This window comes from Trichomycterus rosablanca, chromosome 25, assembly GCF_030014385.1.
Source record: "Trichomycterus rosablanca isolate fTriRos1 chromosome 25, fTriRos1.hap1, whole genome shotgun sequence".
In the NCBI taxonomy this organism is placed as follows: Eukaryota; Metazoa; Chordata; class Actinopteri; order Siluriformes; family Trichomycteridae; genus Trichomycterus; species Trichomycterus rosablanca.
In genome coordinates, this window is record NC_086012.1 from 6,357,550 (window position 1) to 6,381,013 (window position 23,464).

Below are 23,464 nucleotides of genomic sequence, written 5' to 3' on the forward strand. Positions count from 1 at the left end.
CCCGCCCTCCCCAAATCACTTCGTCACTCCAACAGTGGTGACTCTTTATGCCACTCTGGGAGGACCAGCAATAGCCCATGGTCTCAATGAAACAGAGGTCACACACATCATCACCAGTAAGGACCTCCTGCAGGGCCGTCTCAAGGTCAGTCCTCATTCTGCACCTTACTGCTTCAAATAAATAAAAAACAACAATATTAATAACTATAATAATAATGCCCAACTGACTGAATGAGGTGAAGGCACCGAATACAAGTTGTTTCATTTACAGAGGTTTCTCTCCAGCACAAGACAATTTGGCTACTGTCATTTTGTATACATTTCGGCGACTACTGGTCAGTGTGTAAGACCTAGATTTGTATACATTTAGCTTTGTGATGACCTATTTCTAGTTTCTTGCATTAACAGGCTATACAGTGGTTGCTATTAGGGATGTCCCGATCACGTTTTTTCACAAAGGAAAACAAAGGATCCGGCTTAGGATCGGGCTTAGTAAAGCCGAAACCGATCAGTTAAACATATTATTGCTGGTTGAGGCCATTCGAAAAGCCGCAATGTCCGATTTAGCCATTGTACACTCAGGTTTGATGTGTTTTGGGTCTCGATCCCATCAAAATAACCAGTTAAAGAAATTTTAATCTGACTTCTTTATTTATCCATTAATTTTCCGCAATGCATAAAGTACATTGGCAGCAAAACAAAGCATAATCCAATTCAACACAGTCCAATGTTGGAAAGTAGGTACAGTGTTGTTGGGTTTAAATGCTACACATTTACATTATACCACCAAACAATTATTATCTTTGTGGTCCTTTAATGTAAAGATGCAGAGCTTGGTTCTTGAATACATCGTATCGAGTCTCAGCTCTGCCTGCCGGCTGGGCGGCCACATGAACAGCGATCGGCCTGTTGTTCAGATGGGGTTTCTCATAACTAATACAATTACGACCTCTGCTGGCTGATTGATTGCGCCTGCACAGAGACGGGAAAAGAGTGCAGTCAGGGTGTGTCTCTCCATACACAGTGCTGTTCCGCATTGCACTAGTCAAAGTGTAGGTGACAAAATGCATACGGCTGCTGCCACTGTTTGGAGGAGGTGTGGATTAGCTTCATTCTCCTTAATAAGAGTGGGGATCAGCATTGGTGGAAAGGAAGCATGACGCAATCGGGCAAAAAGGGGAGAAAATGCTATAAACTAAATTTTATATATAAAGACTTATTTTATCTAGTTACTGGATATCAGAAAGTGCACTTGTCAGAGAGCTCTCGGTTCTGGTCCCAAGCCTGGATAAAAATAGGACGGTTCTGTCAGGATACAATAATTTAACCATGTGACGTGTTATTCTACAGGACACTTTATATTTTGCCTATAAGCATCATCAGTAACATCTTGCTGATTTTCCAAAACAGACAAACTTCAAGTCACACCAGCATCTCGTCACTCACTAATAGGAACACATGGTGTCACCTTTTATAATAAAAAAAAAATAGACCAATCAGATTCTGCCATAGAAAACCCACAAAAGTGATAATACAGGTTGATTGTATAGTGATGATATGTTTTACTCTGTGCACTTATTTATTTTTCTTTGTCTGCCTATCAGGAAATTTTGCTGGATGTGCCCAGGTTGCAGCACATCATCATTGTGGACAGTAAATCCCCCAGCTGGTCTGGGCTGCCCAGAGGCATTCAGGTTCACAGCATGGCGTCTGTGCAGGAGCGAGGGGCTAAACCTGAAAACAGTAAGGCGTCTTACCTATCCACTGTTCATACTAACGGTAGAGGTCAGTTCAAAGAGAGGCACACTAGGGCTGCACGATATATCGTTTCAGCATCGTCATCGCGATGTGTGCATGCGCAATAGTCACATCGCAGGACGTGGGATGTCACTTAATGCAAATTAAATCAAATACTTTTTTTGTTGCTTGACACAAAACGAAAATTCACACCGTTCTCATTTTCCATGACATATCTACCAGTGTGTTCAAAAACCTAGTGAGCCGCCTTGCTGTCTTACTGCCTACATAGGCAGCTGCCACAGTAGAGAGGATTCTAATAAGTCATTGACTTATAAGGCAGATTATTCGAACGCGCTACTTAGCAATTCCATCGGGTTTCGCGTTTAGCATCTTTCCATTAAAACCAATAGAATGAGGTGGGACAGCGCTAACATGTCACTATAACATCTGGATTCGTGTACAGAAAACTGTTACATTTGCTGACAAGCCCAAACTTGCAAATAAAAACACTCGTTAAAAATGTATTATTATTTATTTACGTTTGAAAATAACTTTGTCCGCACCGTCAGCCATGTTTATTTTTCTGTGATAGAAGAGATGCCGCAATGAATTCTGGGATTGCCTTCATCACTACGGATGCTTCCGATTCTCACTCGTCCTTGAGTCAAAATAACATTGAAATGTTAAGATACCTCAGTAGTGAGCTTAGTAAGGCATCTCGGATTTCGAACAGGTGTATAGCTGCTCTTTTGTTTGTATAGTTTTTTTTTAAAATAATGTTTACTACTTGAAGAGGTTTTGATTGTGAAATAAATTAAATGACCCATTTTGTCAATCCTGTTAATTCCCTCATGTGATATTAAAGCTTTCTTAGTTTAATGCTCAGTTTCAACCGAGTACAAAGACGTAGCTTGTCATAATCTTTTGTATCCCTTGTAGGCACCACCCTTTTTCACAGATGAGCCCCTTATTTAGAGTAAGATACATGCATTATTAATATTATTAATATTTTTTTTAATATCGCAATATATATCGCAGGAAGAAAAAAAATCGCAATGTCAGTTTTTTCCAATATCGTGGATCCCTAAGGCACACAGTTAAAAACTAGTGGTAATAAGTATTAATATATGTGTTCCTGGACTATCAAAGGTTGAATTTGAATTTATAATGTTCACCTCAGTTACCACTAGGAGTACGTTGTGTTAAAAAAAAAAAAATCAAAACTTATGTACTTACATTCATGTACCTCTGTCTTCAGTGATGGTGCAGCGGAGACAGCCTGTTCCCTCCGACATTGCAGTGATCATGTACACTAGCGGCTCCACAGGCATCCCAAAAGGAGTCATGATCTCCCACAGCAACATCATCGCCGGGGTAACCGGCATGGCTGAGCGCATCCCCAACCTAGAGTAAGAACGCCTGGTCACTTATGGATTCACTGACTTTAAATTCACACTCGTACATGGTGTTTCTGATATTCTGTCCACTGTATTAACCAGTAATGCATTTGCATTTGTTTCTGTACTGTTTTACATGGACAGTGAGAATGATACATATATTGGCTATCTCCCGCTGGCACACGTGCTGGAGCTCAGTGCTGAACTGGTTTGTGTTTCTCATGGCTGCCGTATCGGATACTCCTCACCACAGACCCTCGCAGATCAGGTACACGTACAGCCGCGCTCACATAAGGGATTCAAACATATGCTGACCAGTTTGTATACTTGATTTGCAACAAGGTTTGTGCACCTGTGCAAGTCCTGCATTAATTACTCAGTGTAAGGTTTTATATTAATTAATATTGGGATTGATCAGTGATTCTGGGGTGGTTACAGAGGTATGCTGCAAACCATTAGAAAAGAGGAACTGAAAAATACTAATACAATCCAGCTGTGCATTTTGTGAACCACCTCTTTGTTTCTACACTCACTGTCCATTTTGTCAGCTCCACTTACCACATAGAAGCACTTTGTAGCTCTACAATTACTGACTGTAGTCCATCTGTTTCTCTGCATGCTTTGTTAGCCCCCTTTCACCCTGTTCTTCAATGGTCAGGACTCTCTCAGGACCACCACAGAGCAGGTATTATTTGGGTTGTGGATCATTCTCAGCACTGCAGTGACACTGACATGGTGGTGGTGTGTTAGTGTGTGTTGTGCAGGTATGAGTGGATAAGACACAGCAGCGCTGCTGGAGTTTTTAAACGCCTCACTGTCACTGCTGGACTGAGAATAGTCCCATCAACCAAAAATGTATCCAGCCAACAGCGCCCCGTGGGCAGCGTCCTGTGACCACTGATGAAGACCAACTCAAAGAGCAGCAATAGATGAGTGATCGTCTCTGACTTTACATCTACAAGGTGGACCAACTAGGTAGGAGTGTTTAATAGAGTGGACAGTGAGTGGACACGGTATTTAAAAACTCCAGCAGCGCTGCTGTGTCTGATCCACTCATACCAGCACAACACACACTAACACACCACCACCATGTCAGTGTCACTGCAGTGCTGAGAATCATCCACCACCTAAATAATATCTAAAAAAGTAAAAGCAGGCTAAAAAGGCATGCAGAGAAACAGATGGACTACAGTCAGTAATTGTAGAACTACAAAGTGCTTCTATATGGTAAGTGGAGCTGATAAAATCGACAGTGAGTGTAGAAACAAGGAGGTGGTTTTAATGTTATGGCTGATTATCTGATATTACTTTTAAGGTAGGCAGTCATACATTACACACTTTTTGTTCACTCTGCTTGTGTTATTTCCATCCCAGTCAACCAAAATTAAAAGGGGCAGTAAAGGAGACACCAGTATGCTGCGGCCAACGCTAATGGCAGCCGTTCCGGTAATATAACCCACACGAACTGTTCTGAAGAATCTCACTCTTTGTTATATGTACCATCCTTCTGTGTTTCGCCTCTCTCTCTTGTTTTGCAGGAGATCATGGATCGTATCTACAAGAACGTGATGATCAAAGTGGATGAGATGAGCAGCGTGCAGAGGACTCTGTTTGTGCTGGCCTACAACTACAAGATGGAGCAGATTTCTAAAGGCTATGGCACCCCTTTGTGTGATCGGTATGTCTGTTATTTACACTTGCATTTACAATTCTTCTTTTGCATGTCCTAGCTAGTTCGGAAGCTGGGGTCAGAGTGCAGGGTCAAGCATTAGCAGAGAGGGTTAAGGGCCTTGCTCGAAGGCCTAACAGTGGAAGCCAGGATTCGAACTCTCAATCTTTTGATTGATAGCCCAAAGCTCTACCTACTAGGTTACCACTTCCCCTAATAATTTGCCTATAAGTGAAGCAGAAGATGTATTTTAGTAGAGGAGAGCATCGTTGCTTTGTCATATGGACTAAATACTTTTTAGGGAGCTGTATATAAAATTGTCTTATTTTATGAAATGTATAAATTTCATTTATCATCCGCTTTATCATTTTCTGGGTTCCGTTCCACCCCAGAAACGCTGGGTGCAATGCAGGATACCCATGGCACAGGGCTTCGGCCATACCCCCTACAAGACATACATAACCAGTCATGTTTGTGTAGATACCCGACCGGCCGATAGCACAGCTCTGACTTCATCTGTGATCTCAGCTCAGCAGAGAAAGTATATTGTAGCAATAGTAATTGTGGGCGTGTATTGCAGCCACATCAAGGCACTGTGGATTGTCATATATATCTGTGTGGGTGGCACGTTGGCTCAGTGGGTAGCACTGTTGCCTTACAGCAAGAAGGTCCCTGGTTCGATACCAAGGTGGAGTTAGAATGTACTCCCCGTGTCTGCGTGGGTTTCCTCCGGGAGCTCCGGTTTCCTCCCACAGTCATGCAAGGTGAGGTGAATTGGAGATACAAAACTGTCCATAACTGTGTTTGATACTGAACTTGAATTGATAAATCGTGTGTAACCAGTGACTACCTGTCCTATCATGAATGTAACCAAAGAGTGTAGGAGAATATGACGATGAAATACAAAAAACACACATAAAACATATAAATAAATATCTGTGTCCGTGTTTGTTCAGTTTTGTGTTCAGGAAATTACGTTCATTGCTCGGAGGGAATACCCGGGTGTTGCTGTCAGGAGGAGCTCCTCTGTCTGCAGCTACTCAGCGCTTTATGAACATCTGTTTCTGCTGCCCGGTGGGACAGGGCTACGGCCTTACGGAAACCTGTGGAGCCGGCACCATCAGCGAGTGTAAGATATTCAAACGTACACATTAAACAAGGGGAATAAAAGTACAAGGATTAATGTGGTGCAGTAAGACTAGCAATAGCCACATTAGTCTTGCAGGGCCGATCGTCATTTCTAACAGGATTACATTCGAGGAAAGTCTACGCTGGCTATGATCAGCGCCGAATATAAGTGTTTTGTGCCTGAACCAATCAGACTCGCCGATACTGGTCCAGTGGCAAGTTTTTTGTCGCCAAGAGTCTGTCCGAAAATCTAGTGAGCTCTCTACATAGACAGCATTTTACGTCATCCTATGAGCTGTCCCGACAAGGCGGCTGTCCGAATTCTTAGATACCCTAAAATGCTGCCTACGAAGGTGCCTAATTTCGAAGCTACAATCTGACTGAATAACGAGGGAGCCAGATGTATGGAAGTAAATCTGTCTCATCAGATTTTGAAATTTAAAAGCCTTTGAATTTTGATTACTGAACTTTAAGCCTTTGAATTTTGATTACTGAACTTTTTTGCCTCAGAATTCAACCCACACATTTTACAATAACTCATTTTCACTTTCATTTTTTGATGTTAACAAATTCAAAATCAAAAATTCAAGTTTATAAAATTCAAATAATATATATTCAGGTTGCTCAAATTCGATAGGTCAAATTCAGATCACAAAATTCAGATTAAAAAATTCAGACTAAACATCCGGGACACGCAGGATGAGCAATCGATTCCAGAGCCGTAGAGAGAACAGAGTAGCGACACTCCCATAGAGAACCGCTGTGACGGGGGCGGGACATTTCTCTGCACAGCTCCGGGTGGAGCTCTGTTCATTTCCACTACTGAGCAGCATTTTCAGCTGTATGTTGCTTTGTTTTAAAGAAATAATGAATTTGGTGTCATTAATATACTTAATACTGTTATTGTTTAGCATTTGCTCAGCACTAAATGTTACATGTTTATCTTATTTAATAGGTATAACTGAATTTAGCTCAGTCAGTTAAGCTTAATTAATGCCACACGAGTCTTTTCACCTAAAATGAGGTGATTAATCAAGAGTCTTGTTACAGAAATGATAATAAAACATTAGAGCCATAATAAATCATACTACTTTTACTTTCACACTTAAGTACATTGGAAGGTAAATAGTTTAGTACTTATACTCAGTGAAGTGGAGGTAAAGAGTATTTTACTTTTACTACTACTTTTACTGGAGTAATATTTTACCTACTTCTAATCAACTACATGGTTTGTGTACCTTGTCCACCACTTACATTAGACAAAATGAACTAGTGCATATTATTATGAATTAATTCATGTATTACATGTAGGAATGAATTATTAATCACTCATGAAATAAGAGATGAATGAAGCTATTTCATGTACCTGCACTATAATGTTAAAGGTACGGGAGTGTGTTTATGAATCTGTTCATTCAGTGCAGGTAAACCTTATGAATCCAGCCACATGGCTCAGTGTTTAACCAAAATGATTATTATTATTATTATTATGAATCCTCAGGAAAGTGAAGGGAGATTATAGTTTATGCAAAAAAAAAAAAAAAAAAAAGCTCTTTAATCTCTGTACTGTATATTGTTTATACTACTTAATGATATCACATTATGTAATGTATGCTAATATAATGTACTGTGTGTTAACAAGAACAACCTATTAAGTCATTATAAAAATCTTCCACTTCATATACCAAACTGACATTAAAGCAGATGCAGTAAATGTAAAGGCAGGTGAAAATACCCAGAAATTGTACAATATTTTATTATTTGCCGTTTAATATTTCACTCACTGCTGCTTGTCCCATGACAGCGCCGGGTTTGTTCGGAACTACTGGAGGGGTACATAAACCACGTGACCGCGAGAACAAGAAGTGTCGCAACTCTCTCTCTCTACGGCTCTGCTGTAAACGAAGCCGCTTCGTTGTCACTTGATCGCTGGAGTGTAACTTGATTGGCTGGGTGTCGGTTCGATTTGAGACAGAATCGATCAGAGCCGTAGATAGAGAGAGTTGCGACACTCCTTGTTCTCGCCGCCACACGGTCACGTGGTTTATGTATCCATCCAATAGTTTCAAAAAACCCCGCGCTGTCATGTTCTCATATCCCAGCTAGCACAATCATCTGGTCCAGCTCCCTCTTTTCTATCGGCACAGTCGGCCGAGTGTCAGAATCGGCCAGAATCAGTGTAGCCAGATCCGGTCCAGTTGTTACCACAGCTGGGTTTGGCTGGTGCTCGTAGAGACGCGGAACAACGTCACCATAGCAACAGTGCGATGCGAGCCGTTAAAAAAGAGGACTAATTATTTGTTCGTGTTTGGTAAATTAACGTTGAATCTTAACATTTTACTTAGCAAAATGTAAGCAGAAAGTCTATTTGGAAATGGAAACTGTTAGGTAATGTTATCTATTGAGTTTCAGGTTAACTGGTAGTCTGAACTAATACACTTCAGGTAACGTTAGCTAAAAGGTAAACAGTTTCTTGCATTAGCCAACAGCTGCAAAATAATTAAAGCTCATTCAATAGTGTATTAAATACTTAATAATAATAATTAATAATATAAAATACTTATTTCCACCACTGTATATATATATATATATATATGTGTGTGTGTGTGTGTGTGTGTGTGTGTAAAATATTTATGGTATGTATGTAGGCTGTATTAGTAGATGTAGTTGTAGTAGTAGTATGTTTAGTAGTATTGTGTATGCGTAGTATAGTATGTATATTTACAATATTGTTCACTTTGATAATTATCATTCTTATATGCAATTATATGTTATTTTCTATATATAATATTAATATAGTTGTCATTTTGTTTCACTTTTATAATTTGTCTTATTTTTAATATTCTGATTATTATTATTATTATTATTATACTTGCTGCAATTATCTTAATAAAATACTTTCTGCTGCACAATCTGTAGTTAATCTGTAGTTAATCTGTAGTTAATCTGTAGAATAAATGTATTATTTTATCTATGAGGATGTGAAAGGAGAAGAAAACGGGAAATAAATGGTATCGCAGTGTTTTGGGGGCTATTCCGGCCCAGCTGCGCCGGAAGTGGGCCACAATTACAAGGCTAGCTGGGATGGGACAAGCAGCAGTGAATGAAGTATTAAACACTAAATAATAAACATTTGTACAATTTCTGGGTATTTTCAACTGCCTTTACATTTACTGCATTTGGTATATGAAGTGAAAGATTGATGTTTATAATGACTTATAATGAATAGATCGTTCTTGTTAACACACAGTACATTATATTAGCATACATTAAATAATGCCATATCATTAAGTAGTATAAACAATATACAGTACAGAGATTAAAGAGCTTTTTTTCTTTCTTTTTTTTTGCATAAACTATAATCTCCCTTCACTTTCCTGAGGATTCATAATAATAATAATAATCATCATTTTGGTTAAACACTGAGCCATGTGGCTGGATTCATAATGTTTACCTGCACTGAATGAACAGATTCATAAACACACTCCCGTACCTTTAACATTATTGTGCAGGTACATGAAATAGCTTCATTCATCTCTTATTTCATGAGTGATTAATAATTCATTCCTACATGTAATACATGAATTAATTCATAATAATATGCACAAGTTCATTTTGTCTAATGTAAGTGGTGGACAAGGTACACAAACCATGTAGTTGAGTTAAAGTAGAGATATCCAAGGTAAAATATTACTCCAGTAAAAGTAGTAGTAAAAGTAAAATACTCTTTACCTCCACTTCACTGAGTAAAAGTACTAAAGTATTTACCTTCAAATGTACTTAAGTGTGAAAGTAAAAGTAGCATGATTTATTATGGTTCTAATGTTTTATTATCATTTCTGTAACAAGACTCTTGATTAATCACCTCATTTTAGGTGAAAAGACTCGTGTGGCATTAATTAAGCTTAACTGACTGAGCTAAATTCAGTTATACCTATTAAATAAGATAAACATGTAACATTTAGTGCTGAGCAAATGCTAAACAATAACAGTATTAAGTATATTAATGACATCAAATTCATTATTTCTTTAAAACAAAGCAACATACAGCTGAAAATGCTGCTCAGTAGTGGAAATGAACAGAGCTCCACCCGGAGCTGTGCAGAGAAATGTCCCGCCCCCGTCACAGCGGTTCTCTATGGGAGTGTCGCTACTCTGTTCTCTCTACGGCTCTGGAATCGATTGCTCATCCTGCGTGTCCCGGATGTTTAGTCTGAATTTTTTAATCTGAATTTTGTGATCTGAATTTGACCTATCGAATTTGAGCAACCTGAATATATATTATTTGAATTTTATAAACTTGAATTTTTGATTTTGAATTTGTTAACATCAAAAAATGAAAGTGAAAATGAGTTATTGTAAAATGTGTGGGTTGAATTCTGAGGCAAAAAAGTTCAGTAATCAAAATTCAAAGGCTTAAAGTTCAGTAATCAAAATTCAAAGGCTTTTAAATTCAAAATCTGATGAGACAGATTTACTTCCATACAGATGCTTCTCACAAAAGATTTCAAATATGCTGGAAAGCATCGGACGCTCCCTCGTCATTCAGTCAGATTATCGCTTAGAATTGAGGCACCTCAGTGGGCAGCATTTTAAGAACAAATGCAAAGCAACAAATTGAGTTCTTTTCAAGTGTAAATAATTCCTTATTAATTTTTAATTTGTAGGTGTACAAGTGGTTTATTTGCAAATTTGGGCTTGTCAGTGACAATTAACTTTTATTTAACTGTGTAAATGGCATGAGGCTAACTGTTAGCTTAGTAGGCAAAAACTGAGGTGAAGTAATCGGCATAATCACTGTCTAAGTAGTGCGTGTAAATAATCTACCTTATAAGTATGATGTCTTAGTAGGCAGCTCACTATATGTAATATAAGCACTAACAGGCCTTATTTCCTCTCTGTACATTTAATTAGGCATTAACGTTTCAACTTGATAATTGTTTACTTCGTTTGGTGTGTGTGTAGTTTTCGACTACAGTACGGGCCGTGTTGGAGCTCCTCTGGTGTGTTCTGAGATAATGCTTAAGGACTGGGAGGAAGGTAAGTGCCACTCTTAAACTTAAATAAGTTCTGGCAGCCATGCAAGAGTGGCATGTTCAGGGGGAAAAAGAAACACTTTTTTTACCCCAAATAAATCTAATTTCTCTATGCGCTCCAGCAATTCTTGCGGCTGGCACGACAGCCTTGTTGGCCACAGGCTAGCACACGACCAGGCTAGTACATGACGCTACTTACAAGAATCTTAAATACATGTTGAGATGATATGTTCTTTGTTTTAATCGCTTGTACAGGTTTCCTTAACCAGACACTTGAGGTTGCTGAGTATATGTTACGAGCTACATATTCCACACTTAATAGTAGGGATGTAACGATACACTCTACCAATGATGCGATGCAATTCACGATACTAGGATCATGATATGATTTTTTTCACGGAAATTGAAGACAAATGACAAAGTTTCCTTTTATTAATTTCTCTTAAAAGATAAGCACAAATACAGTTTTATTTTATTTTTTATTTATCTAAATAATGAATTCCCTTTTATTTCTGAGGTAGGTACAAACTATGCGAAACAATTTTGATTTAAGCCCAATTTGGCTGAAAAACCCAGAATTTGGCAACCAGGCGTATAGCGCCAGTGACATCAACCAGGCGAGGTGTATAGCACCAGCGCCCTCTGCTGTTTAAAGTGAATATCGATTTATTTGACATGTCAAATCTATTTGAATCGTGGAATTTTTTAATCGGTTATTAACTGTATTGTGGTGCATCGTTACATCGCTACTCAGTAGTATGCCAAAATAGTGCCTATACCATCGGTACACTGACATACTGTTTAGTAGGGTATAATCCTGCCTAAATGTGACCTAAACACTTAAATTAGGACCTGGTATGATTCTCAATTCTCAATGAGATGAGAATCAATTTTCTGTCCAACTAACGAGTCGAAAACAGCACATTGAATTTGATTAGACTGATGACACAGTGGATAACTGCATGCTTATGGAAATCACCTGCTGAAAATGAAAATGCATTGCTAGCAAATGCAAAGTGCTGGCATCAAATGGCAATGGCACTGAATTATGCTGTTGGCTTTACAGGCATCAAGTTGACATTAACATAGACTGTTTTAATACCAGTCTATTTTAAATGATTTAAATGCTTTAAAAAGGTTTACATATATTTAAAACATGCACATACATGCTTTTTTTTTGCCATAGGTGGGTACTACAGTACAGACAAGTCTAATCCCAGAGGAGAGATTTTGATTGGCGGGCCAAACGTTACCATGGGTTACTATAAAAACCAGTCGAAAAACAAGGACGACTTCTTTGAGGACAAAAACGGACAGCGCTGGTTCTGCACGGGCGACATTGGCGAGTTTCACCCAGACGGCTCCCTTAAGATTATTGGTAAGAAAACACAAACTCTGAACATAGAGCTTAATGAGGCTATACATATCACATACACTAATCAGCCATAACATTACAACCACCTCCTTGTTTCTATACTCACTGTCTATTTTATCAGTTGTTCTTACCATATAGAAGCACTTTGTAGTTCTACAATAACTGACTGTAGTCCATTTGTTACTCTGCATGCTTTGTTAGCCCCCTTTCATGCTGTTCTTCAATGGTCAGGACCCCCACAGGACCACTACAGAGCAGGTATTATTTAGGTGGTGGATCATTCTCAGCACTGCAGTGACACTGACATGGTGGTGGTGTGTTAGTGTGTGTTGTGCTGGTATGAGTGGAGTTTTTAAACACCTCACTGTCACTGCTGGGCTGACAGTAGTCCACCAACCAAAAATATCCAGCCAACATCATGTGACCACTGATGAAGGTCTAGAAGATGACCGACTCAAACAGCAGCAATAGATGAGCGATCGTCTCTGACTTCACATCTACAAGGTGGACCAACTAGCTAAGAGTGTCTAATAGAGTGGACACGGTATTTAAAAACTCCAGCAGCGCTGCTGTGTCTGATCCACTCATACCAGCACAACACACACTAACACACCACCACCATGTCAGTGTCACTGCAGTGCTGAGAATGATCCACCACCTAAATAATACCTGCTGTGTGGTGGGGGTCCTGACCATTGAAGAACAGGGTGAAAGCAGGGTAAAAAAGTATGTAGAGAAACAGATGGACTACAGGCAGTAATTGTAGAACTACAAAGTGCTTCTATATGGTAAGCGTGTGTAAAAACAAGGAGGTGGTTTATGGCATTCTTTACTCAGAAGTATTAATATTCATCCACATTTATGTGATGAGCCAAACCAAATCGAGCAATAATAAATAAACGAGAAAATGAAACACAAAGTAAATGATGCAGTATTTTAAAAGCATGATACTGCTAGTCTGTATGACCTAATGTTTGGTTACGACATAAGTACAGCACTGGGAACTTTGACAGTGTATTGTCTAAGCAATTGTAGGTTAAGGTGCCCAACAGTGGCAACCTAGCAGTGGTGGGGCCAAAACCAGCGACCTTTAGATTACTAGTCCAGTATCTTAACTTCTACAACTACCCTATATAAACGCCTCCCAAAGATTCAAGTGTTCAAGTTGTGTTACAACCATGGTGAAACCAAATACAGTAACTAAGCACCTGTTATTTGATACTTCCCACCCCCGTAGCTATACATTTTACACGTCATTATTTTGTTATTTATTTGTGTCTAGATCGTAAAAAGGACCTGGTGAAGCTGCAGGCAGGGGAGTATGTCTCTTTGGGGAAGGTGGAAGCTGTACTAAAAAACTGTCCCTTCATCGACAATATATGTGCATACGCCAACAGGTAAGCTCTAATCATGTGTTTACTAAAACATACTGAAGAGAAACGAGCATTCAGCCACTTAGTTTTGCTACCCCAAATTCAAAAAAGTTGCGACAGTGGGGAAAAATTGTCACTCAGTTCATTTATTATACATAATATTCTAAAAACAAAATGTCATTCTGTATAGGGTAAGGCTAGGTGTGCATAAACTTCCTTTCCATCCCTCCTACAGTGATGAGACGTACGTGATTAGCTTTGTGGTGCCGAATCAGAAGCAGCTGCTGGCCTTGGCGGAACAGAAGCAGGTGCGAGGGCCCTGGGAGGAGATCTGTAACCACCCTGAAATGGAGAAAGAGGTGCTGCGCATAATCACTGAAGCTGCCGTGTCTGGTAAGATTGTTTAACTTCTATTCAGCTTGGAACGTGGCAAATGTCTTTACTGAAATTTGACTAAGCAGAACTGTTTAATCAGAGGGACACTCGGGTGGCGCATAAATTAAAATACGCTATCCCATCAGTGCTGAGCTCTCGAGTTCTGCTATCAGCCAGTCGGGCACCCTCACAGACAGTCTATAAAGGGTGGGACAATGGCTGAACAGAGTTTCTTCATAACTGCTGCAATGATGACCTGATCAATGCCGCCTGCATAATGAGACAGGGGATAATGGAGATCAGTGCGCGACACCTAATGAACCAACCTCACGCAAAGGTCTGTAGCAGTAGAGTTGAATTACGATCGGATAATTGGATATAAATTGGACTAAAATTAAGTTTCTTAAAATTCTATAATGTATCATGCCGGCTTTATAAAGCTGTTTATCTTACTTTATGTGCATTCCCATTGGGTCATGGAGGTTCTTATTTTATTCTATGATTGAACAAGACCTAGAGAAGCTGATCCATGCTTTTATCTCCAGTAGGGTGGACTATTGTAATGGTCTCTTAACTGGACTTCCCAAAAAGACCATTAAACAGTTACAGCTCATTCAGAACGCTGCTGCTAGAGTTTTAACTAAGACGAAGAGAACTGAGCACATCACTCCAGTTCTAAAATCTCTACACTGGCTTCCGATTAGTTACAGAATAGAATTTAAAGTGCTGCTACTGATCTATAAATCAATGAATGGGTTCAGCCCAGAATACATCTCAGAAATGTTTAGAGAATATAAACCTAGTAGATCTCTTAGATCCATGGACTCAGGTCAGCTAGTTGAGCCCAGAGTCCAAACTAAACATGGTGAAGCAGCATTTAGCTGTTGGGCTGCATATAACTGGAACAGACTGCCAGGAGATATTAGATGTTCCTCAAATGTAGAAATCTTTAAATCCAGTTTAAAACGTTTCTTTTTTCTTGTGCCTATGATTGAGCTCAAACTACCCTCATTTTACCATATTTCTTTTAGTTTTTCATGCTCTTAATAATTCTTTTTATAGAGTAGTATACATTCTAAATTGTAGGGTATACCATATTTTCTTTTAGTTTTCATGTTTTAATTGCTTATCTCTCTCGTTTTAATTTTGTATTTCCTCAAATTGTAGGGTATATTTTACAATATTTTCTTTTAATTTTTCATGTTCTTAATTTTTTATCTCTCTTGTTTGAATTTCATGCTCTCTTAATTGTAACTAAATGTTTGCAAGAAGTCTTTCTGAGATTCTAGATCTCAGGAATGTTTTAATGCTTTTAATTAATTTTTTTCTTTATGTAAAGCACTTTGAATTGCCACTGTGTATGAAAGGTGCTATACAAATACATTTGCCTTGCCTATGATTATTTTTACGGCTGCTTAACCATTTAAGGGTTCGTTTACCTGTCGGTGAGCTTTAACCTGCAAACTCTGATGCCATTTATGCCCTTTATGACTTAATGAAACTATTTATCCTGGAAAATTCCATATTTTTTTTAATTGGTGTGACTGATTCATTTGCAGTCAAGTGGGAATTTTATAGCAACATTGTTTTAACTGATTTAAAGCTTTTTTTTTTTTATTTTAACTACTGTATTTTCCCCTTTTTCAGCTAAGCTGGAGCGTTTTGAAATTCCTAAGAAGATTCGACTGAGCGCAGAACCCTGGACTCCAGAGACGGGTCTGGTCACGGACGCCTTCAAGCTGAAACGCAAGGAGCTCAAGATCCACTACCAGGCCGATATTGAGAGGATGTATGGTGGCAAGTGAGCGATACGTGGGTCGACGGTAGCAGCGTTTAGAACAGTTGTGAAAAATAGGATTTAGGACTGTAACACAACCACGTCGTCTACAGTATTTGCCCCGCCTGCACTCTTTAATCATCCGAATGAGCCAGCTGATCATATATAGAAATACTTGAATTTTGACCAACCGAAAAAATAGGGATGGTGAACAGACCACCAGCTAAGGATCGACCAGCAGACCAGCAGTTTAGAGAACACAGATTTGTATTAGAGAGGGTGTAGATACCAGGATGTTGGGAAGAAACATACTTTTTTACTATGGATGTCAGATTGGATGCAAGCGGAATTATTACCAAGTGTAACGTTTAAGATTAAATTTTACAAGAGGTCATAAACGCTACATATGCTTGCAGTCCATAACTTGAACTGTTTGTGATTTTTTTCTTTTACATAGGAGTTGGTTCTGTAAATTCAAATTCTAAAGTTTTTACAATTGTGAGAGTATGTTTTGTCTGGAAGCAGGGATGCGGTGTCTGTGCAGGGATAATTGTTTAAAGTTTGGTTTAAATTTTGCTTTTATTTTGATGTTGTTTACGTTGTGTCTGTTAAGCCTTGGAAAAATTTCAATGTGAAGGCCTGTTATTATTATATATACACTGATCAGCCATAACTTACCATATAGAAACACTTTGTAGTTCTACAATTACTGACTGTAGTCCATCTATTTCTCTACATACTTTTTAAACCTCCTTTCACCCTGTTCTTCAATGGTCAGGACCCCCACAGGACCACTACAGAGCAGGTATTATTTAGGTGGTGGATGATTCTCAGCACTGCAGTGACACTGACATGGTGGTGGTGTGTTAGTGTGTGTTGTACTGGTATGAGTGGATCAGACACAGCAGCGCTGCTGGAGTTTTTAAATACCGTGTCCACTCAATGTCCACTCTGTTAGACACTCCTACCTAGCTGGTCCACCTTGTAGATGTAAAGTCAGAGACGATCGCTCATCTGTTGCTGCTGTTTGAGTCGGTCATCTTCTAGACCTTCATCAGTGGTCACAGGACGCTGTCCACGCGGCGCTGTTGGCTGGATATTTTTGATTGGTGGACTATTCTCAGTCTAGCAGTCACAATTAGATGTTTAAAAACTTCAGCAGCGCTGCTGTGTCTTATCCACTTATACCAGTACAACACACACTAACACACCACCACCACTGACATGTCAGTGTCACTGCGGTGCTGAGAATGATCCACCACCTAAATAATACCTGCTCTGTAGTGGTCTTGTGGGGGTCCTGACCATTGAAGAACAGGGTGAAAGCAGGCTAAAAAAAAGTATGTAGAGAAACAGATGGACTACAGTCAGTAATTGTAGAACTACAAAGTGCTTCTATATGGTAAGTGGAGCTGATAAACAAATAACAAGGAGGTGGTTTTAATGTTATGGCTGATCGATGTACTTGTGTTCTTTATTGACTTCTTAAATGACTCCTTGGTAGTTTTTCTCCTCACTTTTTCCTTCTGTCACTCCTGCTTTACCTTCATTCCAAAGAGTGTTACAAAGACTCGCTGTTTACCGTTACTCTGGGATAAGGTGACTGACAATAATAATAGTAATATATTGTATATTGTGCTACGTTCTTGGTTCTGGCAACCATTTTTGAACGATTTAAAATTACCTAGTACTACAGCAACCCAAAAACAGACCTACTTTCTTGCTAGAGTCGTCTTATTAGTTTAAATAGTACAGTTTGTTTTAGCAAACGATGCCAACATTGCTAACTGTGAGGGCAAATTTGTATAGCTTAGATTAGCTTAGTGTCTTGTCCTGATTTTACATTTATGATCATTTTAGGCTTTGTGCCTTAAGTCTAAAGCCTTGGTTTGTATCTTCTCAAGCTTGATAATGAATGTTTACCTGACATTGTAGTTAACTAACTTAGCATTTACGTTGGATATTTTAAAATAAACTGTCTGGTAGCACAGCGGTCCCCAACCTTATTTGCACCACGGACCGGTTTCATATAAGATATTATTTTTACGGATTGCCAGGGGAGGTAGGTTGCTACAATAGAACTGTACTACACACAACTGAGCTTATTTCGCTGCAATGAGACGCTGCTCCCACCTAGGGGTGATTGGAGACAACAACACCCATAAAAATTGCTGACGTATTCTTTTTGTGCGGCCTACGGACCGACACCAATCAGTGGTTGGAGACCACTGTGGTAGCACATGTAGATAATTTCTGCTACTAACTGTATGAGGAATTTATGATAGTGATATCACAACAGCAGGATTGTAGACTTTTATTTGCCCACAGAATCTCCATGTAAAACACTGTAGTACTTCCTCAGCACATATACCACGGCCTTAAAATAGTCGTTTTTTTATTTGGCTGGGGTGTAATACCAACATTTTACATAAATGCACCTTACCCAACTGAAAAATCAATATAATGAGAATTAAAACTCATATTTAAGATGCATGTTTTTTTAAACACAACTGAACTAAAATATAAAAGCACAAAACTTGGAAGACAGCACTAAGGAGAACTGAGGTATGGATAGAAAAGCAGCAATAATGATTTAATTAAGGGGGGAATTAGTATGATGGATGATGTGAAGCTTGGAAAAACATCTGGAACACAACTACAAAATGAACCTGGCAATTTTACTTCTTATGGCAAATGTGTTTGTTGTTTTTCTATAAAATCCATCAATTAACAAACTGATGCAGGTATTTTTATTTGTGTAGCTTACCAGGCCTGGAAAATTAAGGTACCCTGAACGCAGCATTATAAAGTGTCAATGTGAATTCACAGCAACCACTATTTAAAAGCTAAACATACAAAATTATTTTCTAAGTGGCTTTTGTCTAGTCGTGTAACAGAACAGCTTCTTTTAAAACTCCATGTTCTATGTTTAGCCTACAGATGTTTCACTTTCTTAATACAGGATAACACAGGCTCTGCAGAAGCTGCGATTTTTTAAGGTGGAATTCAGAATCTCCTAGCATTACAATAACAAGTAGATAGATATATGCAGTACAGACACAATCAAAGTGTTGTGTCAATGTGCTCTAGGTCGTGTCATTACTTTAGTAAAAGCACTGATCAAATATTAACCTGTTACAGACTAATAAACAAAGTTGAGGCAAAACGTACCAGACGGGGTTCTTTTTGAGATGGTGTCAACTGTTCTGCCACATGCTGGCTGGCACTGTTAGGAAAGGAAAAAAAAAACAAGCTGTAAGTGTTCAGATTAACAGATCAACCAGCTATCAGCTAAGCATTAACTCCACCTTACAAAGGGGTGAGTGTATTATGTATGTACGATCCTGAACTGATTATTTATTGGAAACGAAAGTGTGTATGCGCCTCTTTGTGAGTTGGAATTCCAGTTATGGGTGGGGAAGTTATGTAATTATGGTAATGCTCTAAATCTGTACAAATAGATATTGTATAATTGTTTACGTAGGAGGATAATAGAGCAGGTCCATTTCTTAGAGACATTTTAATGGATGTACTAAAGCCTATTGATTTATAAATATCATTCTATATTGATTATTCTCATAGGTCTAGTTAATGGTTCGTGTAGATAAGAATACAAACGAATGTGCAATAAGTCATAAGTATTTTTTCAATATATACCATGAAATGCACAGTTTTTGACAGGACTAGACTTGTAGCAGATGTTGTCTTGATTATTATATTTTTGAGAATTACTTCACACAAAGAGAGATTGACATTCCAATAGAGGTTTAGTGATTACAATGCATGTTTCCAAGCTGATCACAGAAATGTTTAGTTTTCTGCTTCTGACCATTTCACAATCAAACCCTTTTTTTTCTGTAACGGTCATTCCCAGATCAATATATTACCACGCTTGTAGTATGTAGTGCAATAGATCATCCCCAATGTATTCTACAAATCCACAATATTATTAGTAAAATATATGTACAATATGTTAATAATACTCTGGATGTTATGCTTTTAGTACTCAGGTTCTAATTCTGGAACTAGTAGAACACATGATGCTTCAGAATTTCTCACTTTAGAACTTAAGGGATACAGATCATCCTTTTAAAACTAGTTGTTCCAACTCCAGAACTTTAGTTGACGGTCTCACGGATCTCTTTCAAAACTCAAATTGCGATCTGGTACAAGACAATGCCTCTAACGTCAATCTGAAATTAAACGCTGAACACTGGATGCTTCGTGAACTAGATTTGTGATACTGGAATTATGTTGAACCAAGAATGCTTCTTGAAATCTTGTTCAGGTTCTAATTCTGGAACTTTAGTTGGCCACAGAATGCATCTGAAACTCGGGTTTTGGTTATTTTAAATTGTTTTATTTTCCAAATTTTTCAAACACATGTGTAGACCCCAAACTGCAATGGTAGAATATTAAGGTAGTGTATAAATCAAATCTAATCCAGTATGTACTTTTTTGCAAGACTGTAAACAAATAAAATAGTGCTTTGTAGAAATCTGTAAAGAAGTGTAATTTTATCCAGGCAGTGCAACGGATTTTAAGTCTTAATTAATATCTACCTTGAACTTAAAAGATGAGGCTTGGCTGGTATTATTATACACTCCTAATAACGCTTAAGTTGTAAATATCAGATTTTTTTCCAGAAACAAATCGCTCTGCTAGAAATGTAAACATGTACAATGTTAAATGTATTTAATCTTTTATTCTTGGGGTCTTATTGGTGTGAATGAAAATACTGTATGCGGATATCTTGTACTTTTATTTATTTAGAATTTTGCCTTGAAGTTTATGTACAAGAATAAAGGTTTGTAAGTGTCGTACGAGCAGAAATCCATTTCTCTGTTTCATTATGTAGTACAAAGGTCAGACATGGTGAATGCGTTACAGTTACAGTAATACGTTACAGTACTTCAGTTTTTTTTTCAGAATAACATTTTTAAATTCATCTATGCTTATATGAATTATATTTACCTTCCTATGTTAAAAGAAAATACATACTGAAGACACTAAAGATGTATCTCTAGGGCAGGGGTGTCAAACTCATTTTCACCGAGAGCCACATGAGCATTATGGTGGCCCTCAAAGGGCCGATTGTAACGTATCCTGCTGTGATTGCGGTCTGCCTTTTAAGTTTTGTACGGTTTACATTTTTACATTTTCGGCATTTAGCAGATGCTTTTATCCAATTATGACTGAACACGATTTTTGAGCAATTGAGGGTTAAGGGCCTTGCTCAGGGACCCAACAGTGGAAACTTGGTGGTATGCAAATTCTGTTTGGTGTCAAAATGTCAAATTTTTTCTGTATATTTATTATGTATACAGTGGCGGTTCTGGGGGGGTGCCCCTGTGACAACCAGCTTGGCCCCCCTAATGAGTGAGTCACCTCACTCCTGCGAACACACGGTGACAAAGCTGCAACCCACATTTTCCAGTCGGACCGTTTTAAGGGGTTTTTAGACTGAAAACTGCATAAATAAAATGTTGAATTCTACTGAATATCGACTGTTACCTCTTAATGCCCACAATGCACATTTGGGCAGAAAGTAATTGGCCCCTCTAACATAGCCTCTGGCCCCCCCACCCACCTCACATGGTCTAGAAACGCCACTGTATGTATATCTACATTTATATTGTACTGTACTCCTTTACCACAGACACGGCCTCATGACACAAGAGACGCACAAACTTGTATTCACTTTCCATCTTTCATTAAATTTTCTCTTCTTGTACATTTTGGGATTATTTGTAAATATCCCAGCATGCATTGTAGGAGATGCAGTTTATGTAGGATTTTACAGTGTATTTAAAACGATTGTCCTGCCCTCTTTATGAGTTTTAACCCCTTTCTCAGCTAGACAGACAGACAGACAGACAGACAGACAGACAGACAGACAGACAACTCCAAACCTAACTGACCAAAATGCAGTTAGGTCGGTGTTATTTGCTTCCCAACTGTACACTGTGTATCAGAATGGAGTAAAACTACAAAATACAAACAATAAAACAATTAAAAACTTAATACAGTACACACACATAGCTGTAAGTGTTATAAGTGTTACATCTAGTACAATATGAAATTTAACCAAACGTAAAATAGTGCTAACGAGTTAGCATTGTGTGTAAATATACTAATTGCTATAGTAACGCTAACAACCGTATTTAATTACTGAATTACGGTAAATTCGTAACTGAAACACTGTAACATCCTCGCTAAACATTTACAAACAACTGAGAATATAAATGTTTATTACTTACAGGCGACGCTTCTGTATTGAATAGCAAGAGAATTAACTTCTATTTATTATTGTTTTTGCTACTGATGCTACTGACGCTACTGCGTTGTTTTGCCGCTCAAACTTAACAAAGGTCAAAGTTAGTTGCCATGACTACGATGTCACGGTTGCCACTTAAAGGTGCAGGTGTACCCAGGTGTCACAACAATCATACAAAAGTCTTTTAACCCTCTGCGGGACACATCAAACGACCTGGCGCGCCGGATTTTCAGTTTTACACCCCTAGAGTGTAGGGGTTACCATCCAAATGTCATTAGTCATTTCTAAAATTGTATAAGCTACCTATGTGCTATATGTGCTTATTTCAGACATCCCAAGTTGCAAAAACTTATTTCAGGGAGGTACCCCCGGACCCGGACCTCGACCCCCCCAAGCCCCCAAAAAAATAAAATAAATAAAAGCTAAAAAACCTCTCGCACACACCAAAGGATATGTTTTAGGCTAACTTTTAGGAGCTGCTAACTGTTCGCGTCACAAACACATTAATGTGTACTGCATAGTGCACTAGATTGTATATAAAAAAAAACCCTAATCAAACCCGGCTCTGTACCACGCAACCTCCGAGCCTCTAGTCTCGCTCGACTTGAGCCTCCATCCAGGACTAAAGGAAGACAAGCATCAAGGCTGTTCTCTGTTCTAGCGCCGAAGTGGTGGAATGAACTTCCTCTGTCTGTCCGAACATCTGAGTCTCTTGCTGTCTTTAAAAAACGATTAAAAACCCACCTTTTTACTAAACACTTAGGCTGACTGTATTTATTTAATAACATTTTGTTCCATTCTTTTCCATTTCAAAAAAAAAAAAAAAAAAGGCACTTTGGTTCTAACAGGTTTTAGCAGATTTGTGTTCTTTGACTGTTGTTTTCCTAAACTTGAGAAATGAAATGTTCACTATAGAAGCTCTGGATAAGAGCGTCTGCTAAATGCTGAAAATGTAAATGTAAATGTAAATATTAGAAAAGAATTTATGTTCCTTACTTAGTGGAACTAGATAGTGTACTAGATAATAGACTTATGTTTCTAAAATAATGCTTTAGGTAGCGTATTAGGTAACGAATTTATGTTCCCTACATAGTGCACTAAATTGTATATCAGATAACGGATTTATGTTCCCTACATAGTGCACTAGATAGTGTATTAGATAACGCATTCATGTTCACTACATAGTGCACTAGAAAGTATAACTAGATGATGATTTGTGTTCCTTACATAGTGCACTAGATAGTGTATTACATAATTAATTATGTTCCCTACATAGTGCACTAAATTGTATATCAGATAACGGATTTATGTTCCCTA

At 38.4% G+C, this 23,464-nt stretch overlaps 1 protein-coding gene and 1 long non-coding RNA gene across 2 annotated transcripts in view; one reads left to right on the forward strand and one right to left on the reverse strand.

The window, feature by feature from the left end:
* Positions 1-16,550, forward strand: part of acsl3b (acyl-CoA synthetase long chain family member 3b) — a 29,160-nt gene extending 12,610 nt beyond the window's left edge. The window contains exons 5-16 of the mRNA XM_062987339.1: positions 36-145; positions 1,605-1,743; positions 2,999-3,149; positions 3,282-3,405; positions 4,512-4,583; positions 4,676-4,815; positions 5,763-5,935; positions 10,900-10,974; positions 12,157-12,348; positions 13,628-13,742; positions 13,954-14,111; positions 15,741-16,550. Of these exons, the coding sequence (XP_062843409.1) occupies positions 36-145; positions 1,605-1,743; positions 2,999-3,149; positions 3,282-3,405; positions 4,512-4,583; positions 4,676-4,815; positions 5,763-5,935; positions 10,900-10,974; positions 12,157-12,348; positions 13,628-13,742; positions 13,954-14,111; positions 15,741-15,898 (1,607 nt within the window). The 3' untranslated portion in view covers positions 15,899-16,550. The remainder of the gene's footprint in view (positions 1-35; positions 146-1,604; positions 1,744-2,998; positions 3,150-3,281; positions 3,406-4,511; positions 4,584-4,675; positions 4,816-5,762; positions 5,936-10,899; positions 10,975-12,156; positions 12,349-13,627; positions 13,743-13,953; positions 14,112-15,740) is intronic.
* On the reverse strand, positions 13,970-22,218 carry LOC134302289 (uncharacterized). Its single transcript, XR_010007513.1, has 3 exons — positions 22,131-22,218; positions 19,042-19,096; positions 13,970-14,060 (listed from the first exon to the last, which is right to left on the reverse strand). It is a non-coding gene; the product is annotated as an uncharacterized LOC134302289 (long non-coding RNA).
* Positions 22,219-23,464: the final 1,246 nt, after the last annotated feature.